The sequence below is a fragment of the Prionailurus bengalensis genome, chromosome C2, assembly GCF_016509475.1.
Source record: "Prionailurus bengalensis isolate Pbe53 chromosome C2, Fcat_Pben_1.1_paternal_pri, whole genome shotgun sequence".
NCBI lineage: Eukaryota > Metazoa > Chordata > Mammalia > Carnivora > Felidae > Prionailurus > Prionailurus bengalensis.
Genome location: NC_057350.1, coordinates 113363012 through 113384870, shown reverse-complemented (window position 1 = coordinate 113384870; position 21859 = coordinate 113363012). Strand labels below are relative to the sequence as shown.

General features: G+C 33.8%; 1 protein-coding gene across 1 annotated transcript; it reads left to right on the top strand.

Annotated features, from left to right (window-relative positions):
- Positions 1-596: 596 nt before the first annotated feature.
- Positions 597-20326, top strand: LOC122491841 (arylacetamide deacetylase-like 2). Its single transcript, XM_043595113.1, has 5 exons — positions 597-772; positions 13603-13825; positions 16066-16135; positions 17052-17223; positions 19608-20326. The coding sequence occupies exons 1-5, from the start codon at positions 635-637 to the stop codon at positions 20208-20210; spliced, it is 1206 nt and encodes a 401-aa protein (XP_043451048.1). The 5' UTR covers positions 597-634; the 3' UTR covers positions 20211-20326.
- Positions 20327-21859: the final 1533 nt, after the last annotated feature.

The following is a 21859-nucleotide window of genomic DNA, read 5'->3' as shown; positions in this document are numbered from 1 at the left end:
ACATTAGGTAATCACTTTATAAATATTTTTGGACTCCATAAATTAATTTAACATGAGGTAAACTCTCCATAAATGTTTCTGTACTGGATGAATTAATTATCAGCTTGGGACAAGAATCCTGGCTTCTTCTCTTCTTGTGTCATGCTCAGTTGATGACCTTGAATTTTAATTTTGTTAGTGATCTATGCCATAGGTGTTAGCCCTGAGGTTGACTCAGTATTACCTTGTGATTTTTTTTTTAACTCCTCACTAATCCTTGCAAAAAACTAATGGGAGAAACAGACTTCATGGCTTACCTTATGCTCTGCTAAGACACTCAGTCAAATTTATTGTGCTAGGATGATTATGGTGTCCCAAGGTGAAAGAACTTCTGCCAGCATTTTAAATTGTTTGCTATTCTGTCAGACTATGTGATGGGATATATTGTGTGTGAGTTGTGTTTCAGATACAGTGTGTAATTGTTAAACCAGTTGCTACTGTCACTGTTAATGTTGGAACCGAATGTAAGGTCACTGTTGCTGAAGTGGCGATATTACTTGAGAGAATTTGTCATTTCCCTTTGTCCTACTACTTAGCCTTCAGTATATATGGAGTGGATTAAATTATTCCTATACAAGGTTGTGACAAGAATATCATGGGGTGCAAAACTCTGTGCTTTGGACTGACTTTGATTCTCTTTGCTTATTATATTTATACACCGTTACCAGAAAACGTTGAAGAACCTTGGAAAGTAGGGGTCATCGATGCTCTTATAAAAACTACTTCTCTTACGGTAATTTTTTCCCCGCCGGGGGACTGGGGTACCTTGTTATGAGTACATATAAACTTTCTTTCAATTAGTATTTTGAAAGAGACTTTGGTTTTCTTTTAGAACAAATTAGCAAAATAATATTAATTATTAACAAACCAATTTAATCTCTAATACAAAGCAGAGGGAGATAAAATTGTTGCTGATAAGAGTCTATATCTAAAGATAAATCCATCATATGTTTTGATAAGAATAAAAGAAATGGTATCGTCTAAGTGGAAAATCTGGGGGGTTATTAAATCATTGGATTATATTTGACATTTCTGAGGGAACCTGAACCTCGTCTCATTCATTCTCTTAAAACTTACATGTCTATATTGATTATGTTTATATTTTGATGTATATTTTGTACCTTTACTATTTTAATATATTTTTCTTTCTTAGTGGTTATCAAACTTTTTGGTCACAGAACTCTATAAGTTATTAAGGACCCTAAAGAGCTTTTTTATATTTATAATATTTATCAATATTTACTGAATTAGAAACTGGCCTCATTAAAAATTCTCTTAATGATGATGGTGATAATAATAAGCTCATTAAAGGTTAACATAGATAATAATTTTATTAAAGTTGAATATATTTTTAACACAAGAAAAATTAGTTATGATAGTGACATTGTCTTCTATTTTTGCAAATCTTTTTAATATCTCTTTATAAAATATAACTGGATTATTTTATATGCTCTTGCATTTAGTCTGTTGCAACATCACATGTCTTGTAGCCTCTGGGGGAACCAGAGAACCACAGGGATTCTAAGACCACACCTTGAAAACCATTTCTTTTTTCTACCCTTCATCCTCAGGTGCTGGATTTTGGATTTTTTTGTGACAGTGACAGAATTTGAACTCAAATCTACCTCATTAAAAATATTTTCTCCCCTGTCAAAACATGCTGCTGTTCCTGAGGCCTATGAATGATGGTGACAATAGGAAGTTTTAGGGGAAATGCTTCAACAGACAGTAAATGATGAGAGGAGAATAGTGCATGGTGTATGGAAGAGGCCGCCTAGTGTGCTACACAGAAGAGATGAGAGATCTGTCACCCTAGGTAGCTTGAGATGTCTACTGCTCAAAATCCAAAGTATGCTGAGTCACCCCTGGCCCCATTTTTTCCCTCTTTATTGCTAATGCTTCACCTTTTCATTCACTGGATAATAGATGAGCAAGTGCCAGCCCTATAGAGAAACCATAATGTTATCTTCTCGAATAGCTCATATATCCTTAAACTTCAGAATAAACCAAAGCTTATTTCCTCATCAGTGTTAGCACATTCTGAAAGTATGCAGCTATAGAATTCAACTGTTGCTTTATCAGATGCAAAATAGAATTAAGACATTACACATCTAAAATAGAACTGACTAGGGGCGCCTGGGTGGCGCAGTCGGTTAAGCGTCCGACTTCAGCCAGGTCACGATCTCGCGGTCCGTGAGTTCGAGCCCCGCGTCGAGCTCTGGGCTGATGGCTCAGAGCCTGGAGCCTGTTTCCGATTCTGTGTCTCCCTCTCTCTCTGCCCCTCCCCCGTTCATGCTCTGTCTCTCTCTGTCCCAAAAATAAATAAACGTTGAAAAAAAAATTAAAAAAAAATAGAACTGACTACAATTAGCTTACATACAAACATATGAATTAATTATACTAATAATTTATCAGCTTCTTCTTGTTAAAGGGATAACCATTTTGTCCCTGTCATTTCTGAATTATAGTAACTCCAGGGATTCCCGGAGAGAATTTTAATTTTTTAAAATATATGCCAGGAAGGCAAACCTCACAGTTCTTGATACAATGGTGTGGAATAAGTATAAGACTATGCAGTTACATATTCAAATTAGAGACAGCCAAAAGTAGAAAAAAGAGCATGAGCATTAAGGACAATCAGATTTTAAAGAGTCTACTTAATGCTTTTGTGGCTCAGTTTCCTCCTTTGCAAAATAAGAAATGTAAACAACATGTTGCAATTTTTCTAGAACAATAAAGGGATGTGTGTTTTAAACATTGCTTAATGATGTCTAAATGGTGGCTGGTTATTGTTCAATAAAGAGCTAGTCAGCATCTACTCATTGGAGCTGTGAGATATGAAGAGCCAAAACTCTATAAAATTTAGATTTAAAGTGACATATTTACTAAATTGAAAAGCTCTTCACTATAATTATTTTCAACTAGCAGTGAAAATATTTAAGAATATTTTCAATATAAATTAATAGTGAAGAAAGCTAAAATGTGTTGACCATTTGCAGTGTACCCTGACCAACTTTAATCTCCTGAAAAGTATTACCTAACTTTTACAACTGCACTTTGAAGAAGTCACTATTATTATCCTCATTTTAAAGACGAGGAAAATGAGGCACAGGGAATAAGTAAGCCAGCCAAAGACCTACAGTTGATAATTTGTGGAATTGGGAATCAAACCAGACAGTCTTGATTCAGACTCTTTTTTGTTTTCTCTTGCCAAATTTTACATTTAATTTTAACTTTGTGTATAGTAAAATTTGTTCTTTTGGTTATACGGTTTTATGAGGTTTAAGTTGTGTATAGATTCAAGTAGCAACCACAACAATCAAGATGAAGGAATATAATCCTTTGAAATCACCTTTGTGCTGCTCCTTCCAGTAAAGCTTCCCCATCCTAAACACCTGGTCATCACTGCTCCCTGTATGTCCTTGTACATTGCCATTTCCGTGGTGTCATATAAATGAATTCATACTGCACGTGGTCTTCTGAGTCTGGCTTAACACATTTTATCTAGTAAAATGCATTTGAGAGTAATCCATGTTGTTGAGAGTATCAAAAGTTAAATCCTTTTTAAAGCTGTGTAATATTCCATTATTTGAATGTGTCACAGTTTGTCCACAATGAATAGTTGAAGGATATTTGGGTTGTTTCCACTTTGGAGTGGATACAAATAAAGTTAGTGATAATTCATAGAGAGGCTTTGTGGGAACCAAAATTCCAATCTCTATTGGGTAAATACCTAGAACTGGATATACTGTGTGTTATTATACAGTGTGTGTTTAACTTTATATAAAACTACTGAATTGTTTTCCAAAAATCCTGTCTCTTCTTCCATTCACATCAGCAGTATATGGTAGTTCTAGCAGTTCTACCTCTTGATCATCACTTAGTATTTTCTATTTTGCATTAAAAACCATTCTAATTAATGTAACCTCATTGATATCCATTTGCATGCCCTTAGTTCCTAAAGATGTGTATCTTCTCATGTACTTATTTGCTGTTTCATGTTTTTGGGAGGTGATGTGTATGTATGTTCAAACCTCTTCTTTGTTTCAAGAAAATTGGTTCTTTGTTTTGTTTTTGTCAAATGCTGAGCATTGTCCTATTCTGGACACAAGACATTTGGCAGGTATTTGATTTGCAAACATTTTTTCTTAGTCTGTTTCTTCCCTTTTGTCTTAAGTTACACAACAAAAGCCTTGGATTTTGTTGAAGTCCAATTTATCTTTTTTTTTTTAATTTAGTATTATCTTTTGGTATTGTGTCTAAGAACTTTTGCCTAACCTAACCTAAGATCACAAAGATTTTCTTCTATGTTGTCTTCTAAAAGGTTTGTTGTTTTACATTTTACATTTAAGTATTAGGCCCATTGTTAGTTAATCTCTGTATTAGGTGTGAGGAACAGGTCAAGGTACATTCTTTTCGCATATGGATATGTCTGATTGTTCCAATTTGTTGAAACATCTTCCTTTCTTCGTTAAATTGTCTTATACAGTATGTCAAAAATAAATTGGACAAATTGGTTTATTTCTGGACTGATATTAATCTCCTCCCTGGATCTGTGAGTCCAGCATTTCCTGATACTGTATTGACTGTATTGACTATCATAGCTTGTTAGTAATCTTGAAACCAGGTTGTATGAGTCTTCCAACTTTGTTCTTCTTTTTCAAAATCTCTTTGGTTGTTATAATTCATCTTTCTTTCCATGAAAATTTAAATTTATCATATTGGTGACCAAAAATTCTGATGAGATTTCGACTGGGATTAGGTTCACTCTATAAATCAATTCAGAAGGAATTGACATTTTAATATTAAGTCTTCTGACAGTTAACTTAATTCTCAATTTAATTAGGACTTTGATTTCTTCCATCATTGTTCTATGCTTCTCAGCATATGAATACTCGATGTATTTTGTGTTTTTTTTCAACGTTTTTTATTTATTTTTGGGACAGAGAGAGACAGAGCATGAACGGGGGAGGGGCAGAGAGAGAGGGAGACACAGAATCGGAAACAGGCTCCAGGCTCTGAGCCATCAGCCCAGAGCCTGACGCGGGGCTGGAACTCACGGACCGTGAGATCGTGACCTGGCTGAAGTCGGACGCTTAACCGACTGCGCCACCCAGGCGCCCCTCGATGTATTTTGTTTTATTTATAACTAAGAATTTTAAATTTTGGTACTGTTGCAACTGGTATTTTTAAATTTTGATTTCTATTCATTGCTAAATTTGAAATAAAATTGATTGTTTATATTGACTTTGTATCCTATGGTTTAGCTAAACCTGCTTATTCATTTTGAGTTTTTTAATAGATCCCGTAATATTTTCTACTTAGATATTCATGTTTACTGAAAGCAGAGAGAGACTGTTTTTCCTTTCTCTCTGATATGTATAACCTTTTCTTCCTCTGCTTTATCGCACTGAATAGGACTTCCAGAATTAGGTTGGATGGAAAGCAAACATTCTTTTTTCCAGCTTTTAGAAAAAAAGTATTCAGTCTTTCACCATTTTTAAAAAATTTTTAAATGTTTATTTCTTTTTGAGAGAGAGAAAAAGCAGAGTGTGAGTAGGGGAAGGGAGGGGCAGAGAGAAGGAGACCCAGAACTGGAAGCAGGCTCCAGGCTCTGAGCTGTCAGTACAGAGCCTGATGAGGGGCTTGAACTCACAAACTGTCATGACCTGAGCCAAAGTCGGACACTCAAGCTACTGAGCCACCCAGGTGCCCCAGTCTTTCACCGTTAAATAAGATCTTGTTTTATTTTTTGTAGCTGCTTTTTATATTAAGGAAGTTCCTTTTTATGGTAAGTTTGCAGAGAATTTTTACCATGAAAAGATACTGAGGTTGGCCAAATTCTTTTTCTTCATCTGTTAAGATGATATATAGCTTTTCTCCTTTCTCAGTGTCATGGGTAACATTGATTTTCAAATATTGTACTTATCTTGCTTCCTTGAGATAAAACTCAATGGATTGTGATACATTATCTTCTTTTTATACTGTTAGATTTGATTTAAAATTTTGTTGAGAATTTTTGCTTCTATATTGTTCTGTAGTTTTTCTTGTACTATATTTCTGATTTAGGTAACAAGGTAATGGCAACCCAATGAAATGAGTTGGAAAGCATTCTTTTGTGTTTTATTTTCCAGTAGCTATTGTGTAAGATTGGTTTTTCCCCTGAATATTTGGTATAATTTACAGTGAAACAAACTGGGCCTTAAGTTTTATTTTTGTAAAATTTTCAATGCCAAATTCAATTTTTAAAATAGTTATAGACTATTCAAATTATCTATTTCTTTTTTATAAGTTGTGGAAGATTGTGTCCTTTCAGAAATTTGTAGATTTCTCAAGTTGTAAAGTTTATGAGCATAAAATCCTTTTTAAAAGTATTTCTTTATTATCTTTTTTATGTCTATAAGATCTGTAGTGATATCCCTTCCTTCAATATTCATTTTGGTAATTTGGGTCTTCTCTATTTTTTTAGTCAGTCTACATATAAAATTGATTAATTTTATTCTCTGAAAAGAATTAGCTTTTGTGTCACTATTTTTGTATTTTTTGATTCGTTTTCATTTCATTGAACTCTGCTCCCCTTATATTTATTATTTCTATCTTTTGATTTCTTTAGTTTTCTTTTGATACATTTTTTCTAGCTTATAAGAGAGGAGCTTTAACTCTTGATTTGAGACTTAATTTCTAGTATGATAATTTAATTTAATAAATTTTCCTCCAACCAGTTCTTTAGCTACATGCCACAAATTTGAACATGTTTTATTTTTATTTTATTCAAATCAAAATATTTTTTAATTTCCCCAGAGAATTTATGACACCTGAGGTTTTTTTTTTACACTGAAAACCATAAAATATGGATGAGACAAATTGAAGACACAAATAAATAAAAAGATATGCCATGTTAATGGATCAGAAAATTAGCATTGTTAAAGTCTCCATACCACACAAGGAAATATACAGATTCAATGCAATCCTGATCAAAATTCCAATGAAATTGGTTACAGAGATAGAAGAAACAATTCTAAAGTTCATTGAACCACAAAAGGTCCTGAATAGTCAAAGCAATCTTGGGAAGGAAGAATGGAGCTGGAGGCATCATAGTATTCAATTTCAAACTGTATTACAAAGTTATAGCAATAAAAACAATATGGCATTGGCATAAAAAGACACATAAACCAAAGGAACAGAATAGAAAGTCCAGAAATAAACTAAAGCATGTATAGTCTATTAATTTTTGATAAAGGCACCAAGAATACACAATGGAAAAAGGGTAATCTCTTCAATAAATAGTGTTGAGAAAACTGGATATTCATATGCAAAAAAAAAAAAAAAAAGAAACTGGACTCTAGTTTTATACCATACACAAAAATCCATTTAAAATGATGAAAGACTTCAGATTTTAATCTGAAACCATAAAAAATCCTGGAAGAAAACATAAGGCAAAAGCTCCTTGACATTGGCACTGGCAATGACATTTTGAGATGACACCAAAAGTGCAAGTAACAAAAAGCAAAAATAGACAAGTGGCATTACATCAAACTAAAAAGTCTCTGCACAGCAAAACAAGATGAAAATGCGATCTGCAGAATGGGAAAAAATATTTGCAGACTACATTTCTGATAAGAGCTAACATCTAAAATATGTAAGGATCTCATACAACTCAATAGCAATTTTTCTTATTTTAAAAATAGGAAAACAGGGGCGCCTGGGTGGCGCAGTCGGTTAAGCGTCCGACTTCAGCCAGGTCACGATCTCGCGGTCCGTGAGTTCGAGCCCCGCGTCAGGCTCTGGGCTGATGGCTCAGAGCCTGGAGCCTGTTTCAGATTCTGTGTCTCCCTCTCTCTCTGACCCTCCCCCGTTCATGCTCTGTCTCTCTCTGTCCCAAAAATAAATAAACGTTGAAAAAAAAATAAAAATAAAAATAGGAAAATAGCCAGAATAAACATTCCCCCACCCAGAGAAGACATATAAATGGCCAACAGGTATATGAAAAGGTACTTGAGATCACTAATCATTGGAGAAATGAAAATCAAAATCACAGAGACATCACCTCATACCTTTTCAGATGGCTGTTATGAAAAGATAAAAACAAGTGTTGGCAAAGATGTGGAAAAAAGGGACTCTTGTGCTCTGTTGGCGGCAATGTAAATTGGTAGAACCACAATGGAAAACAATATGGAGGTTCCTCAAGAAACTAAAAATAAAACTATCATATGATCCAGAAATCCCTCCTCCAGATCCTTCTTCCAAAGAAAATGAGAGATATGTGCTCTTTCAAATTGATTCCAGCATTACTCACAATAGCCAAAATATGGAAACAACTTAAATGTCCATCAGTGGATGAGTGAATAAAAAAAAGCACATATATACGATGGAATATTACTGAGCCTTAAAAAAGAAGGAGATCCTGCCATTTGCGACAACATAAATGAACCCAGAGGGTATTATGCTAAGTAAAATAAGCCAGACACAGAAAAATAAAAAAAACTACATGACCTCACTTATATATGGAATCTAACAAAGTCTAATACATAAAAGTAGAGAGTAGAATGGTAGTTGCCAGGGGTGGGTAGTAGGAGTGAAGAGATGTTAGGTAGAATGAATAATCTAGAGATCTAATATTTCATAACATGGCTATAGTTAATAACACTGTATTGGATACTGGAAATTTGCTGAGAGTAGATTTCAAGGGCTCTCACCACATAGACAAAAAAGATAACTGTAAGGAGATATGTTAATTATCTTGACTATAGCGATCATTTCACTATGTATATGCATATCAAATCAAGTATGTAGTACACCTTAAATATGTACAATTTTTATTAAAACTATTTTTTTTTACTTTGTAATATCTGGCAATTTTTCTATCTTCTGTTTTTGAATCCTAGCTTAATTCTATTATAGTCAGAGAACATAGTTTCTGTGAACTCAAGTTCTTCCAGTTTATTTGTTTTATGGCTTAGAATGTGGTGTATTTTAGTGAAAATTCCATATGCATTTAAAAAGGTTCTATATTCTGCCATTTTTGTTCATTCTATAAATGTCAAAGTTATTCAGGCATTTTATATCTTTAATGATTTTCTGTCTATTTTTTTCCCTCAATTACCAAGTGAGAAGTGTTGACATTTATAATTACGTGGATTATCTATTTCTCTTCACAATTTATTCAGTTTTGTTTCATGTATTTTTGAGTTCTGTTTATAAATGTTTATTTATTTTGCACTATTGCCTTGGTAAATTGATTTTTATAATGATGGAATGCATCTCTTTAACCCTAGTAACTTTTCATAGCTTACATAGATTTAATAGTTTACCACTTTTCATAGTGCATAAAATTTCAATCACATAGGTCTCTTTACCCTGACACTTGTATATATAGGTGTCATGTGTATTGTATTTATATGCATTAACCCCCATATATGTTAACACATTTTGTTTTCAACAGTAATAAATATTTTAAATAATTTCAGAAGGAATATTAATTTGTTAATTTCATTCACCCTTTCTTCCTTGATTTCTGAATTCTGATATTCCCTCTCGCCAGTGTTTCTGGCCAGAAAGACAATTTTTAGTTAGGGTTTTAGTCATCCATTATATTTTACAGTTCTACATAACTGGGTCCACCTTCAGGGTGAAGCTTTGAGAGAAAAAATAAGGAAAAATAATGTATTATTCCTTAATACTCTTTGGATAACAGAAGACCCTTTTCACAATTTCTCTGGGCAGAGAATCTTTGCTCAGTGTTTTACATGCCTGCCTTCACCACGGTGGAAAAGCTGCTGTCTGCAGATGGAACTGGCCTTGGAGCCTGACAGGAGAGAAAAAGGGAGAAAAAGAAAGGAAAAGAAAATGAGACCCACCTCCCTCCCCCCATTCACACTCTGCTGTATAAGATATGTATTTCCCAGTAATACCTGGAAATCAAGGATTTCTCTGGGGATATTTGCTTTCATCTCCTGGGTTGTTAAAGGGCTTAGTGTGACTTCAGGTCAAAGCCAGAGGGCAAGAGAGAAAAAAAAAAGGTGAAACTCTCTTATGAATATTTCTTCCAGTTTTGACTTCCTCAAATTCTTTTTTGTTTTGTTTTGTTTTACCTTTCAGCGTGCTCAGGTAGATTCTTTTCTGTCTAGAGTTTTTAGTTGTAATAAGTAGGAGAGATAGGCTTTAGTGAGCTTTATCTTGGCCAAAGAAAGCCATCAAAACCTTTAATTTTAACTACTTCATTACAAATGAAACTCAATAATACTCATAAATGTATTCACCATGAATATATTCTTTAAGATTCCAAGAAAAATAAGTTGAGAAGAAAATATTGAAATTCATAAATACATGTTTTGAAACAAATATATTTGTTAAATATATTCAGGAAGAATATAGTATAAAACTACTTTGTGGTAAATTTGGAAAATATTTCCATCCCCGGAATATACTCTTTGACAAACAATCTTTAAGAGTTGATCATTCAATGGTTTGACTTGGGACAAATTGATCCAGAGCTTATGGATATTGGAAAAACAAATAATTTATGGTACTTAAGTCCATGGTTTCCTTGCAAAAAAAAAAATAGATAAGTAATGTAAGGAGGAAGAGAAGAAAATTAACATCTCTTTTCATTTCTTGCCATAACTTGAGTCTCATCACTCATTTTATCCCTGAATGATCTGGCTTTTATCAGATGATAACTAACTGTAATTGAAAGAAATGACAAATGGGGGTAAAGTAAGTAACCGGTTTGGAGCGACTATTGAGAGCAGGATGAAAATAAACAGATGGGTTATTAAAAAGTCAAATGACTCACTCGTCTCCTTAATTCCCCAAACATAGCAAATAAGATAAATTTTTCCTAAAAAATGTGTCTTCTCATTGCATCTCCATTTCCTCTGTTGCTTTCCTAGACTAGTGTCTCCTTTTCATCAGGATCATCTGAAAAAACTTTCTAGAGAAGGGATATGTAATGTTTATTTGCAGGCATTCTAAGGACTATTTTGGCAAAGCATTGACTTTTTCCCTTTCAATGTTTCAACCTCCAAGCATTTGTTCAAATTCATCTCCTTATACAATGAAACAATTTTACCTCTTATGACTGCCTTATGATGAGATTGGGGTCAAGAGGTGATAAGAGATGGGGATGTCTGCTGTGGATGTTACTTAGCTAAAAAAAATAGTTATTTTCTATTTTGACATCAAAGTTTGAATGTGTCTTCTTCAAAATGTCTGCCTCAAAGAGATACGTAAAATGTTCTGTTTCTAGAAAAAGGCATCCAAGCAAGGAAAATAATATTTATGAATAAAAATCGGTAAATACAAGCATCACATAACAAAAAAATAAATAATTCCAGATAGAAGAAAATATGCATTAAAAAGCAATAACATTATGTCTAAGAAAATTGCAAATGCCACTTTAAGGAGATCCCTGAAAATGTGGAGAAGATTTTAAATTTGAAAGCCCAGCAAAGTTGGAGAAATCTCTTGAAGATTTGGGAATAAATGAGTGACAAGAGAGTTGGGTCTCAGTGAAAGTGCAATGAGCCTAGTATGAAGATCCCAAGGTCTTGCTGAGGTGTTGCCTGAAGTTATTTTCTGACTTTGGCATATCATTTCACCAGTTAGGTCTTGGTGTATTTTCAACTAAGATTAAGAAATTGTTGAAAATGAGGGCGCCTGGGTGGCTCAGTTTGTTAAGCATCTGACTTAGGCTCAAGTCATGGTCTTGTGGTTGGTGAATTCGAGCTCTGATTGGGCTCTGTGCTGACAGCTCAGAGTCTGGAGCCTGCTTTGGATTCTGTGTCTGCCTCTCTCTCATCTCTCATTGTTCTCATTCTTTTTGTCTCTCTGCTTAAGATCCAGCTTTCAAGGATAGTGCACTAAATCTACCTTAAGTTTACTTTCTCACCTCTTAACTAGTGAGTGGTTATTCTTGATCAACTGGCTCATCAAAGGTTTCAAATAATGGGAGTTGGTAGCTCCCTAAAGTGACTAGAACACTGTTACCAAAATAAGGGATGTTTATGTCTACTCAGATTCTAAAGGCAGAAGATGTCTATAACATGGAATTTGAAATTTGGTATTATCTCTCTGACCTAGCCTATTTCCAATCCCTAAAGATAAGTATATATTATGGATTAGATATGGCTGTCTACTTGACAAATGTTTGACATATAAATGTATATAAATATTATAAATAATGTTATACAAATATATAAGTACTATATAGAGACATATACTATATATTATATAAATATATGTTTCTAATATGTAATAAGATACATGCTTCTAATATATAATGTATATGTATTCCAATATATAAGATATAACATATATTTCTAATATATAATAAGATATAAATATTTCTATATATGTGTATCTATATATGTTTTAATTGAGACCTTAATGGTATTTTAAAGCTACTTAAAGTGTCAATGTCAAAATGGCGGCTTTAAGGCCATATCGTGTCAACAACTTATTATTCCTCATACAACTGTCATTTTTAAAATTCAAATTCTTCCTATTATACAATCTTTTCCTATTGTTCTAGTACTTAATAACTTCTTTCCTTCCATTTTTATGGGTTATTATAAAAAAACATAATTTAGTACTTTTATGTAGAGGAGTACCTGCCTTGTGTAACAGTGGCCTAGAAAAATAGATTTACATTTTGCTTTGCTAATTACTGGTTATCTCATTTTGGTCAGTAAATTGGACTTACCAGGTGTCAGTATTCCCAATGTTAAAGCAGATGAGTTAGATGATCTTTAACACCTAGTAAAATTATAGCCACCTCATATAGGTATTGTAAATGCTCTGTAATATTCTTTTGTCCCCACAGTATTTCAGGATTCTTTATATGTGAACTATTCTTTGAAATGTTACAAAGATGTTATAAAATTTACCAAAAATACTAAAGATAGTTTTATTTAAAGTAGCGTTTTTTCTTCAAGCATTTTTTAAATAAAAAAAATAACCTATTTGTAGTTGAAATAACTGAAATAGCTTTATTAGTAATGTGATAACCAGATGCTTCTAAAATTTTAAATAAAATTGACTGACCAATGAAATAGCATGAAAATATTGAGATTATATACATAAAGAAGTATAAAATCTGGAGTACCTGATGGCTCAGTCAGTTAAGTGTCTGACTTCAGCTCAGGTCATGATCTCACGGTTCATGGGTTTGAGCTCCACACTGATAGTGTGGAGCCTGCTTCGGATTCTCTCTCTGCCCCTTCCCTACTTACGCTTTCTTTCTCTCAAAATAAACTTTTAAAAAAGAAATAGTTTTTTTTAAGAAGTATAAACTCTATTATTTCTCAGATAATTTTTCAGATAAAAGTTTAGAATTAAAAAATAAGTAGCCACAGTACAATGATGACATTTAATGAGATTACTCTTATTCCAAAATACAACATACTTAAGATTTATCTAGAAGCAACAATAGTATATGTGTCAGGATGTGCAATAAGAACTCTAGGGTGTTATATTATTCCTTCTTCCATTTTGGTTGCATCTTTCTATGCATTTGGTATTACTTAAAATTGAAATATTCAATGTTTGAAATTTTTTTAACAGGCTACGTTATTGGAAAATATGGGTCTTATTAGTTATGCGGAATTATTTTCCATGTTACTGAAATTGGACCATACAGTACTAATTTCAGATGAAAACATTACAGTGATGGATACAAAGTTTACTGACATTCCAGTGTGTTTGTACTTGCCAAAGAAGAAGTCAGAAAGCCAGAGACGGGCTGTAATTTTTATTCATGGTGGTGCCTTTGTTATGGGAAGTTGCAGTAAGTGTATCTTATATAAGCAAACGTGTGTGTGTGTGTGTGTGTGTGTGTGTGTGTGTGTGTGTTGCATATTATGTAGATATATATTCAAATATATTTGTATATATAACTGACAGAACTTTATTTCTATGTTATTTGTGTTTGTGACTATGTGTATGTATCTTAGAGACTTTACCAATCATAGTTTAGACATATTTTTCACAAACTTCTTAGAAAATAAGTATATTAGATTTTAGTTTTTTGAAAAACTTTATCAAATAAAGTTACATTGACGTTGTAAAATTTCAAATTCAATTATTAACCTTAAAACCTAACTTTGAAATTAGCAAATGACCTGACTTCAGGTTCAGAAAGATAGAAGTGAACAAGATATTGTAAATGTTGAGTCAGAACTGATATTATTTACAACTTCCAAGTAGCAAATACATGTTCATATTGTAGACTGTGATACAACAATACTTGTTTTGGGACTTAGAATCCAATGCATAATTCTGAACTTAAAATAAAACATAAAATAGAACTGTATAATCAGCTCTTCCCATAAATGCTATCCTCATCTAGTGTTGGAGATGATTTTAAGAAATGCTAGTGGAGTAGCTAAAATGCTTATACATTCCACAAACATTCACACAGACACAAACTCAAACATGCTCTAACATACACACACTGAGTTATACATATTAACATATATACAGAGTTGCTTGTAGAATGTCAGTATTATGGAGTCACCACACAGCATAAAACACAAAGAATGTTTTACAAGACACTCAGAAGATAGAAGAAGCTAATGGTAAGTCTCCTTTCCTTGAAGAACCCACAGCCTGGGTCATTAAACCCAGATTGACTCCATGATCTGTTAATGTTTCAAGACTACTACATATGCGACTGTAATCAGGTGGATGGTCAACTTTTATTTTGTTAGGTAAGCACATTCTTAGGTACTATTGTCACAGTCTTAGAAATAAAGAAATAGAGAATGATAAAGTAACTTGTTCAAAGTCCTACTGTTAGTAAGTGGTAGGACCAGTAGTCAAAACTAAGCTTGTCAGCAGGACCCACAGCGTTCACCCTCACCCTACTAGTGAGCAGCCTCATCATGTGGCTTTAAGATGCTGTGTTCTATATGTCCTTACTTCCTCTCCTTCATGCCAATGACTATTGTAAACCTTCAGCACTCTTTCCAGCCCTCAGCTGATCCCTCCTGAGCTATCAGGGATGTATGTCCATAATCCACCACTGCTCCCCTCCTCCCACATAAGGACTTTCAAATGTCCTTAAAAATTATTAGCACCTTATTAATCCTCAGCTTCTCTTCTTTCTAACTGTGTCCTAGGAAAAGGCATTTTTATCTTTGGGCACAGTTGAATCTCTCTACTTTGCTCTCTACTTTCCTCCTATTATTTGGTTTATCACTACTTCTATTTCATTTTTCTACCTACAAGCATGTCATCCCAGTTGACTCCTAAGTGCTACTACCTCTTCTTTGTTCCCAAATCCTTCTCTGTACGTAGTCCTCTTTTATTTCTCAGACTCACTTCTATATACTGTGGAGTTTGTTTTCCCATTTTGAATACTTCTTTAAGCTGTGTAATTTGAGAATGGCCATTCCCTTCTGTTTCACTGAAATGGCCATTTCACCCTCTACTCCTTTGGTTGTGTGAAACAAATTTCTTTGAACTTCCTTTTGCCTCTCGCCTTTCCCTTCATCTGTATCTCCCTCTCCAAAACAATACAAATAGAAACAAACACAAAAATAGCTTCTCCATTTTTATACTTTATAAGTGTTCATGTTTCCCAGTATTCCTTTCTGTAGCTTTTGAATCTGCAATGCTCTTTTATTTAGTTCTTTAAACTTTTCAAACTTACCCACTCCCACCCACTGGCTGATTTCCCAAGGAATTTTATCACCAGTTATTTTCCTTCGTGGTTTTAGTTTATGCCGCCACTTTTCTCCAAATTCTTACATCACTTGTGCTTAACATTTATTTCTCTGAGGTCTTTATGCATTCTCATGACTCTGTCTTTAAGTATATTTTCTTCTGCAATGACATTCTCCATTTGGTGGTAGTCATCAAATCTTATATCTTTGAATACATCGCAACAGAAAAAGTGAAAATAGAGGGATTCCGCCAGTTAATCAATCATATTTCAGTCATTATCCACAAATATAGATGGTTTTCTATTGTTCTTTATTGACAGGGTACACTTTTATATTCTTCTTTTTTTTTCTTTCATTTCAGGGCAGACGGCTTATGACTTCCTGAATAGATGGACAGCAAATAAACTTGGTGCTGTTGTTGTGGGAATAGAGTAAGACAATCATTTTTTTTTTTTAATTTGGGACTATCTCAGAATTTTAAGGCATTGTCAGAGTGAGAGATCTTAGTTGCTCATGATTTTTTTCTGAATTTCCAAAAATATACTGGAAAGACTAGCAAATGTCAAGTACTTTCTAGCTTCTCACTTACCAAGAAACTCTAACATGTTTTGGGCTTGAAGTCTCTAGGTGTATATCTGCACTATGTAATTTATAGGAGAGATGGGAAAAGAAAATTCTTCATACTGAGGGTGAAGTAGAGTATGCCTGAATTTACAAATGACTTTCCAACCATTGAGCCAAATAACTTACTATACTTAAATACTTATATTTCAAAGCTTTTAATTTTTTGCATTTAAAATTAAAGTTTTTTTTCTCAAATATTATAAGGATTTTATTTTGAATCAAGTTTCTAAGTAGTGCTCATGATATAAAACATGGAATGTCATCTTGAAGAATTTTAACCTAAATAAATTTCTTACATTAGACACTTTCAAATCATTTACTCTCTGATTTGATGCTTTTAAAATCTCTTGTGTCCTCCCAGCAGTGGTTCTGAAAAAATTTGAATTACCAATTACATTGAGAATCTGATGAACACTACAGAGCATCTCCCCTACTAATTGTTGTTTTGCTGAAAAGTGTACATGCAATTTTACGAGGATAAAGACACAATCCTTGTCTCTCTCATCTTCCCATAGAGCCAACATTTTAAAACCTTTATACCAGAATTTACTTTTTATTTTAAAAATAGAAGTTGGTAGTAAATCTGGGTTCAATTGGTGAGATTAAAATTTCAGAGTGGGGCCAATTTGGTTTATTGGACCTGTTGGTTAAACTGAGTTGCTTAGATACATGCAACTGAAGTTTAATTATATATGCTTTGTTACTTTCTCTTTTTTTCTTAAGCTATAGGCTAGCTCCTCAATATCAATTTCCTGTTCCCCTTGAAGATGTCATTTCTGTGGTCAGATTCTTTCTACAGGATAACATTCTTGCAAAATATGGAGTGGATCCTTCCCGAATCTGTATTTCAGGTGATAGTTCTGGGGGCACATTGGCAGCAAAAGTTACTCAACTGGTATGTTTTATGTGTTATATATGTTGATAGTACACATATGTTATAATTCTAACACAAAAGAATCATTTTATTTGTTAGGATATTTTTATTGGCCTTGTGTGTGTTTTTTAAAATTTAAATCCAAGTTATTTAACACATAGCATAATAATGATTTCAGGAATAGAATTTAGTGATTCATCACTTACAGATAACACCCAATGCTCATCCCAACAAGTTCCCCCCTTAATTCCCATCACTTCTTTACCCCATCCCCCCCACCCAACACCCCACCAGCAACCCTCAGTTTGTTCTCTAGATTTAAGAGTCTCTTATGTTTGCCTCCCTCTCTGTTTTTATATTAATTTGCTTCCCTTCCCCTATGTTCCTCTGTTTTATTTCTTAAATTCCATGTATGAGTGAAATCATATGGAATTTGTCTTTCTCTGACTAACTTATTTCACTTAGCATAACATACTCTAATTCCATCCACGTTATTGCAAATGGTAAGATTTCATTCTTTTTGATTGCTGAGAAATATTTCATTGTATGTATATACCACATCTGCTTTTTCCATTCATTAGTTGGTGGATGTTGGGCTTTTTCCATAATTTGGCTGTTTATAGCGTTGCTATAAACATTGGGGTACTTGTGCCCCTTCGAATCAGCATTCTGGTATCTTTTGGATAAATACCTAGTAGTACAATTGCTGGGTCCTAGTGTAGTTCTATTTTTAATTTTTTGAGGAACCTCCATGCCATTTTCCAAAGTTGGTTTGTGTTTTACACTGTGAAATGGCAAATATATAAAACCAACCTAATGTCCTTTTGCATAATTTTTTCTGTAGACAGATGTGGCTTTAGAGGCATTAAGGGGAGACTACATATATTGCTAAATAAGGATTTGATTCAGCCATCAAGTTTCAGAAAAATAGGACAATGTCTAGGAACTACTATTGAATATCACAAGGGATTTTTTTTGTTCTACTTAGCTAAATTGTAAAATCTTCCAAGCATTTGGCATTATTGTAATCCATGTTTTAAATCCAGTAGAATGTCATCAGATAGCATTTGGGGCATGTGCCATGCTTGTATGGAAGAATCACTACTGTGATGAAGAAGAACAATGGCCTAGGCTAAACTATTGCTTTGTATAGTTAAGTAATAACCATCCAAACAATTGATATATTTGAAAATTGAATTCAGCCCCACACATAGTTCCTACTCCCAAAACCACTTATGGAACAAAATTAGCATAAGAAGAGGGACATATACATTTACAATCAGCAGAATCTATTTACTTATTTTGTGGGATCACTTTTACTAGCTTGAGAATGTATCTGTTGAATCTATCTGCTTCATTTTTGTTTATATGGTCACCGTTTCTTCCACTCAGTTTATGAGATGATCCATTTTTTTTTTCTAGAAAATTATCTGTCTGAGGATGCTAGGGAGGGATCAAGGGCATAGGAGAGATTCTGTTAGGGAAATTGGTCTTAGCTTCTTTATGAACTTGTGGCACTGACTATACAATGAGTATACATTTTAGAGTTGGCTGGATATCATTTCCTCTTGTGAGGTACTACTGAGATTACAGTTAATTGCCTCATTTGGTATGTCACCTACTTTGGTGAGGGGATTGGATTTCAAAATCACTCTCCAGATACCTAGACTTACATGTGCTATGGCAGCAGGAATAGCCATTTGCCCAGATGTCATAGTTGTAGAAGCTGGTCTGTGGCTCAGGTAATTTTTCTTGAGAAATTAACTCTCCTGTAGTGTTTAGGACTAAGAGAGAAGGAACGGGAAATATATGGTAGCTTTTCTCACCCCATCACTGAGAGCTTAGGATATCTCGTACCTCTGGTAAGAAAGAGAAACTCCAGATACAATGCTCCATGTCTTTGCCTGCCCTTCAAATTTTCATAAATTCCTCTGCTTATTTACCATCACAATACATTATGTTCTCCAGAAGGCAACTTGTATATTAGGAATATTTCCTTTAACTTGGTCCAACTCCTTCTAAATTTAGTTAGTATGTGTGTTTGAGCATTCATATTTTATTGTTAGAGTCTTTCTTCTCAGGTTACTTTAGATCAAAAAGTGATTTTTAAACATAGCTCGTAATCTTCTCTAAGAATCTCATTATTATAATTTTATTTCATGGTCATATATGAATAAACATGTGTAAGTGTTTGATGTATATGTGTATCATAACTGCTGAAAGCAGGCTGATGCATGCATTTTAATGCCCTTAAAATAAAGTCTAAGTATTATGAAAAGAAATAACCATTAGGTCCTGTATTGGTTTTGTAACTATTTACATCATAACTGCTCATATTATTGGAGTAAAACCTCCCCATCGTATAGTTTGGAGTCTTTTCACATTTTATTATCAATTTTTTTCAGGTACAAAATGATCCAGAATTCAAAAATAAAGTTAAGGCACAAGTTTTAATTTACCCTGGCTTGCAGGCGGTGGATGTTTTAATGCCCTCTCACCGACAAAATGAGCATGGTCCGATTCTGTCAAGGGATATGGCAATTAAAATGGGATGCCTGTACTTGACCAAGGATAAAGCACTGCCCCAAGCAGTGAGAGAAAATCAACATATGCCCCATGGATCAAGACATCTGTTCAAGTTGGTTAACTGGAGTACTCTTCTTCCTGAAAAATATAGAAGGAATCACATATATACTGAACCAATTATTGGGAAGCTTAACTCTTCGTATCCAGTACTTTTGGATAGCAGGTTATCACCCTTGTTAGTCACTGATTCCCAATTAGAAAAATTGCCACTAACTTATATCATCACCTGTGAACATGATATCCTAAGAGATGATGGACTTATATACGTCTCACGACTTCGAAATGCTGCAGTTAACGTTTCTCATGACCACATAGAGGATGGGGTCCATGGAGCACTTTTTTTCATGACAACACCATTTTACTTACGTGTAGGCATTAGAATAAGTGATAAATATATTAATTGGCTTGAAGAAAATCTATAAATAGTACATGTAGCTAGCTAATTATTTAGTAATATAATCCAAAGGTTATATTTGAAAGTTTGTGACTTTAAGGAACAGAACAATGATATTCTTTTTGAATAAATGTAAGTTTAAAAGCAAAGATTACTGTGTACCTTTGAACAAGTTACCTAATTTCCCTAAACTTGGATCTTAATAAATGTAGAGATTCACTGTATTAATCCCATTAAATACAATTTATTTTGCTTGATAAGTTTTAAATATGCACCAATAATAGTAATTTTTTTTTAAAAAGTGTGATTATAAACAAAACAAGCAGGACAGTATCCAGGTAGTGATAGGAATGGTAGTGGTAAGTGAGGAGAAATTTTAAAGAAGAAAAGTCACAATGGCATTTGTGTGTAGGAGGAAAACTACATTATATTGAAAACCTGTTTTTTCAATTAATGGTCCATACATTAATTGTATTCACCAAATGTAAATTCCATTAGGTTTTTTATTTTTTTCAATTCACCTAATACAAACAAAATCTGCTTTCAAATATATTGCTCAGTTTCTTATAGAAGGAAAGGATTAACATGTAGACTATAAATTCTTTCAAAAGCCTAAATATTTGGCTCTCACTATGCTTTTTTTTTTTTTAATTAAGTTTATTTATTTATTTTGAGAGAGAGCACAAGTCGGGGAGGAGCAGAGAGAAGGAGAGACAGAATCCCAAGCAGGCTTCATGCCATCAGTGCTGAGCCCATTGCAGGACTCGAACTCATGAATTGTCATGAACTGTGAGATCATGACCTGAGCTAATATCAAGAGTCAGATGCTTAAGCAACTGTGCCACTGAGGCACCCCCTCACCCCCACCCAACACTCAAACTTTTAAAAATATTGATTGCTATATTATCAATCCAAGAAAGTTTCTAGTCACATTCTGAACACTGATTAAATGAAGAAGCAGAATGTAGTTCTAATGACCTGAAGATACTAGGATGACATAAAATCCTGAGTGATGTGCTCTCACATGGGGGACACATAGGTTGTGTCATGAAATTATAGGTATAACTTTGATAACATTTATAAATTTGGTTTTACTACATATTAACATAAAGTTATTGAGTAAAACTTTTGCAATCCTTTAATGCTGTTTGAATCATTCTATAATATGTCACATAAATCAATATTGGTTCAGTGTGGGAGAAGACAAAGATAAGCAGTAAAACAGACGAGAAAATACAGAATCCCAATATCGATGAATTTCTATGTGGAAGAACAAAAGTGGAACACAATAGAGGGTTAATTAAGGTGGTAGAGTATTAAGGGGCCCTGGACTTGCCTTGTTCCTCGAACATAGTTAGATTAACATCAAATCATTTCGAACATTTAGGAAATTGATCTGAGGATTAAGAGAAGTATTTCCACAATTAGAGGGCGAGAACTTGTCAGGTATGAAGTGCAGAGATGTGAATTGGGGGAAAGAAGCCCACAGTGGCACAGAGAGAGGAGAGAGTGAGCTGGGGAGAAACAGCAGCACATAGGATTCCTACTAGAAAAACACTTCGCCAAAATGGGGAGTTGGGAGGAACTGACTATTGCAAGTTTTTACAAACAGAAGAGCTCAAAATTCTGAGATTTTAGGAGTCCACAACATATGCTATAGTCAAGCCACATGGGCAG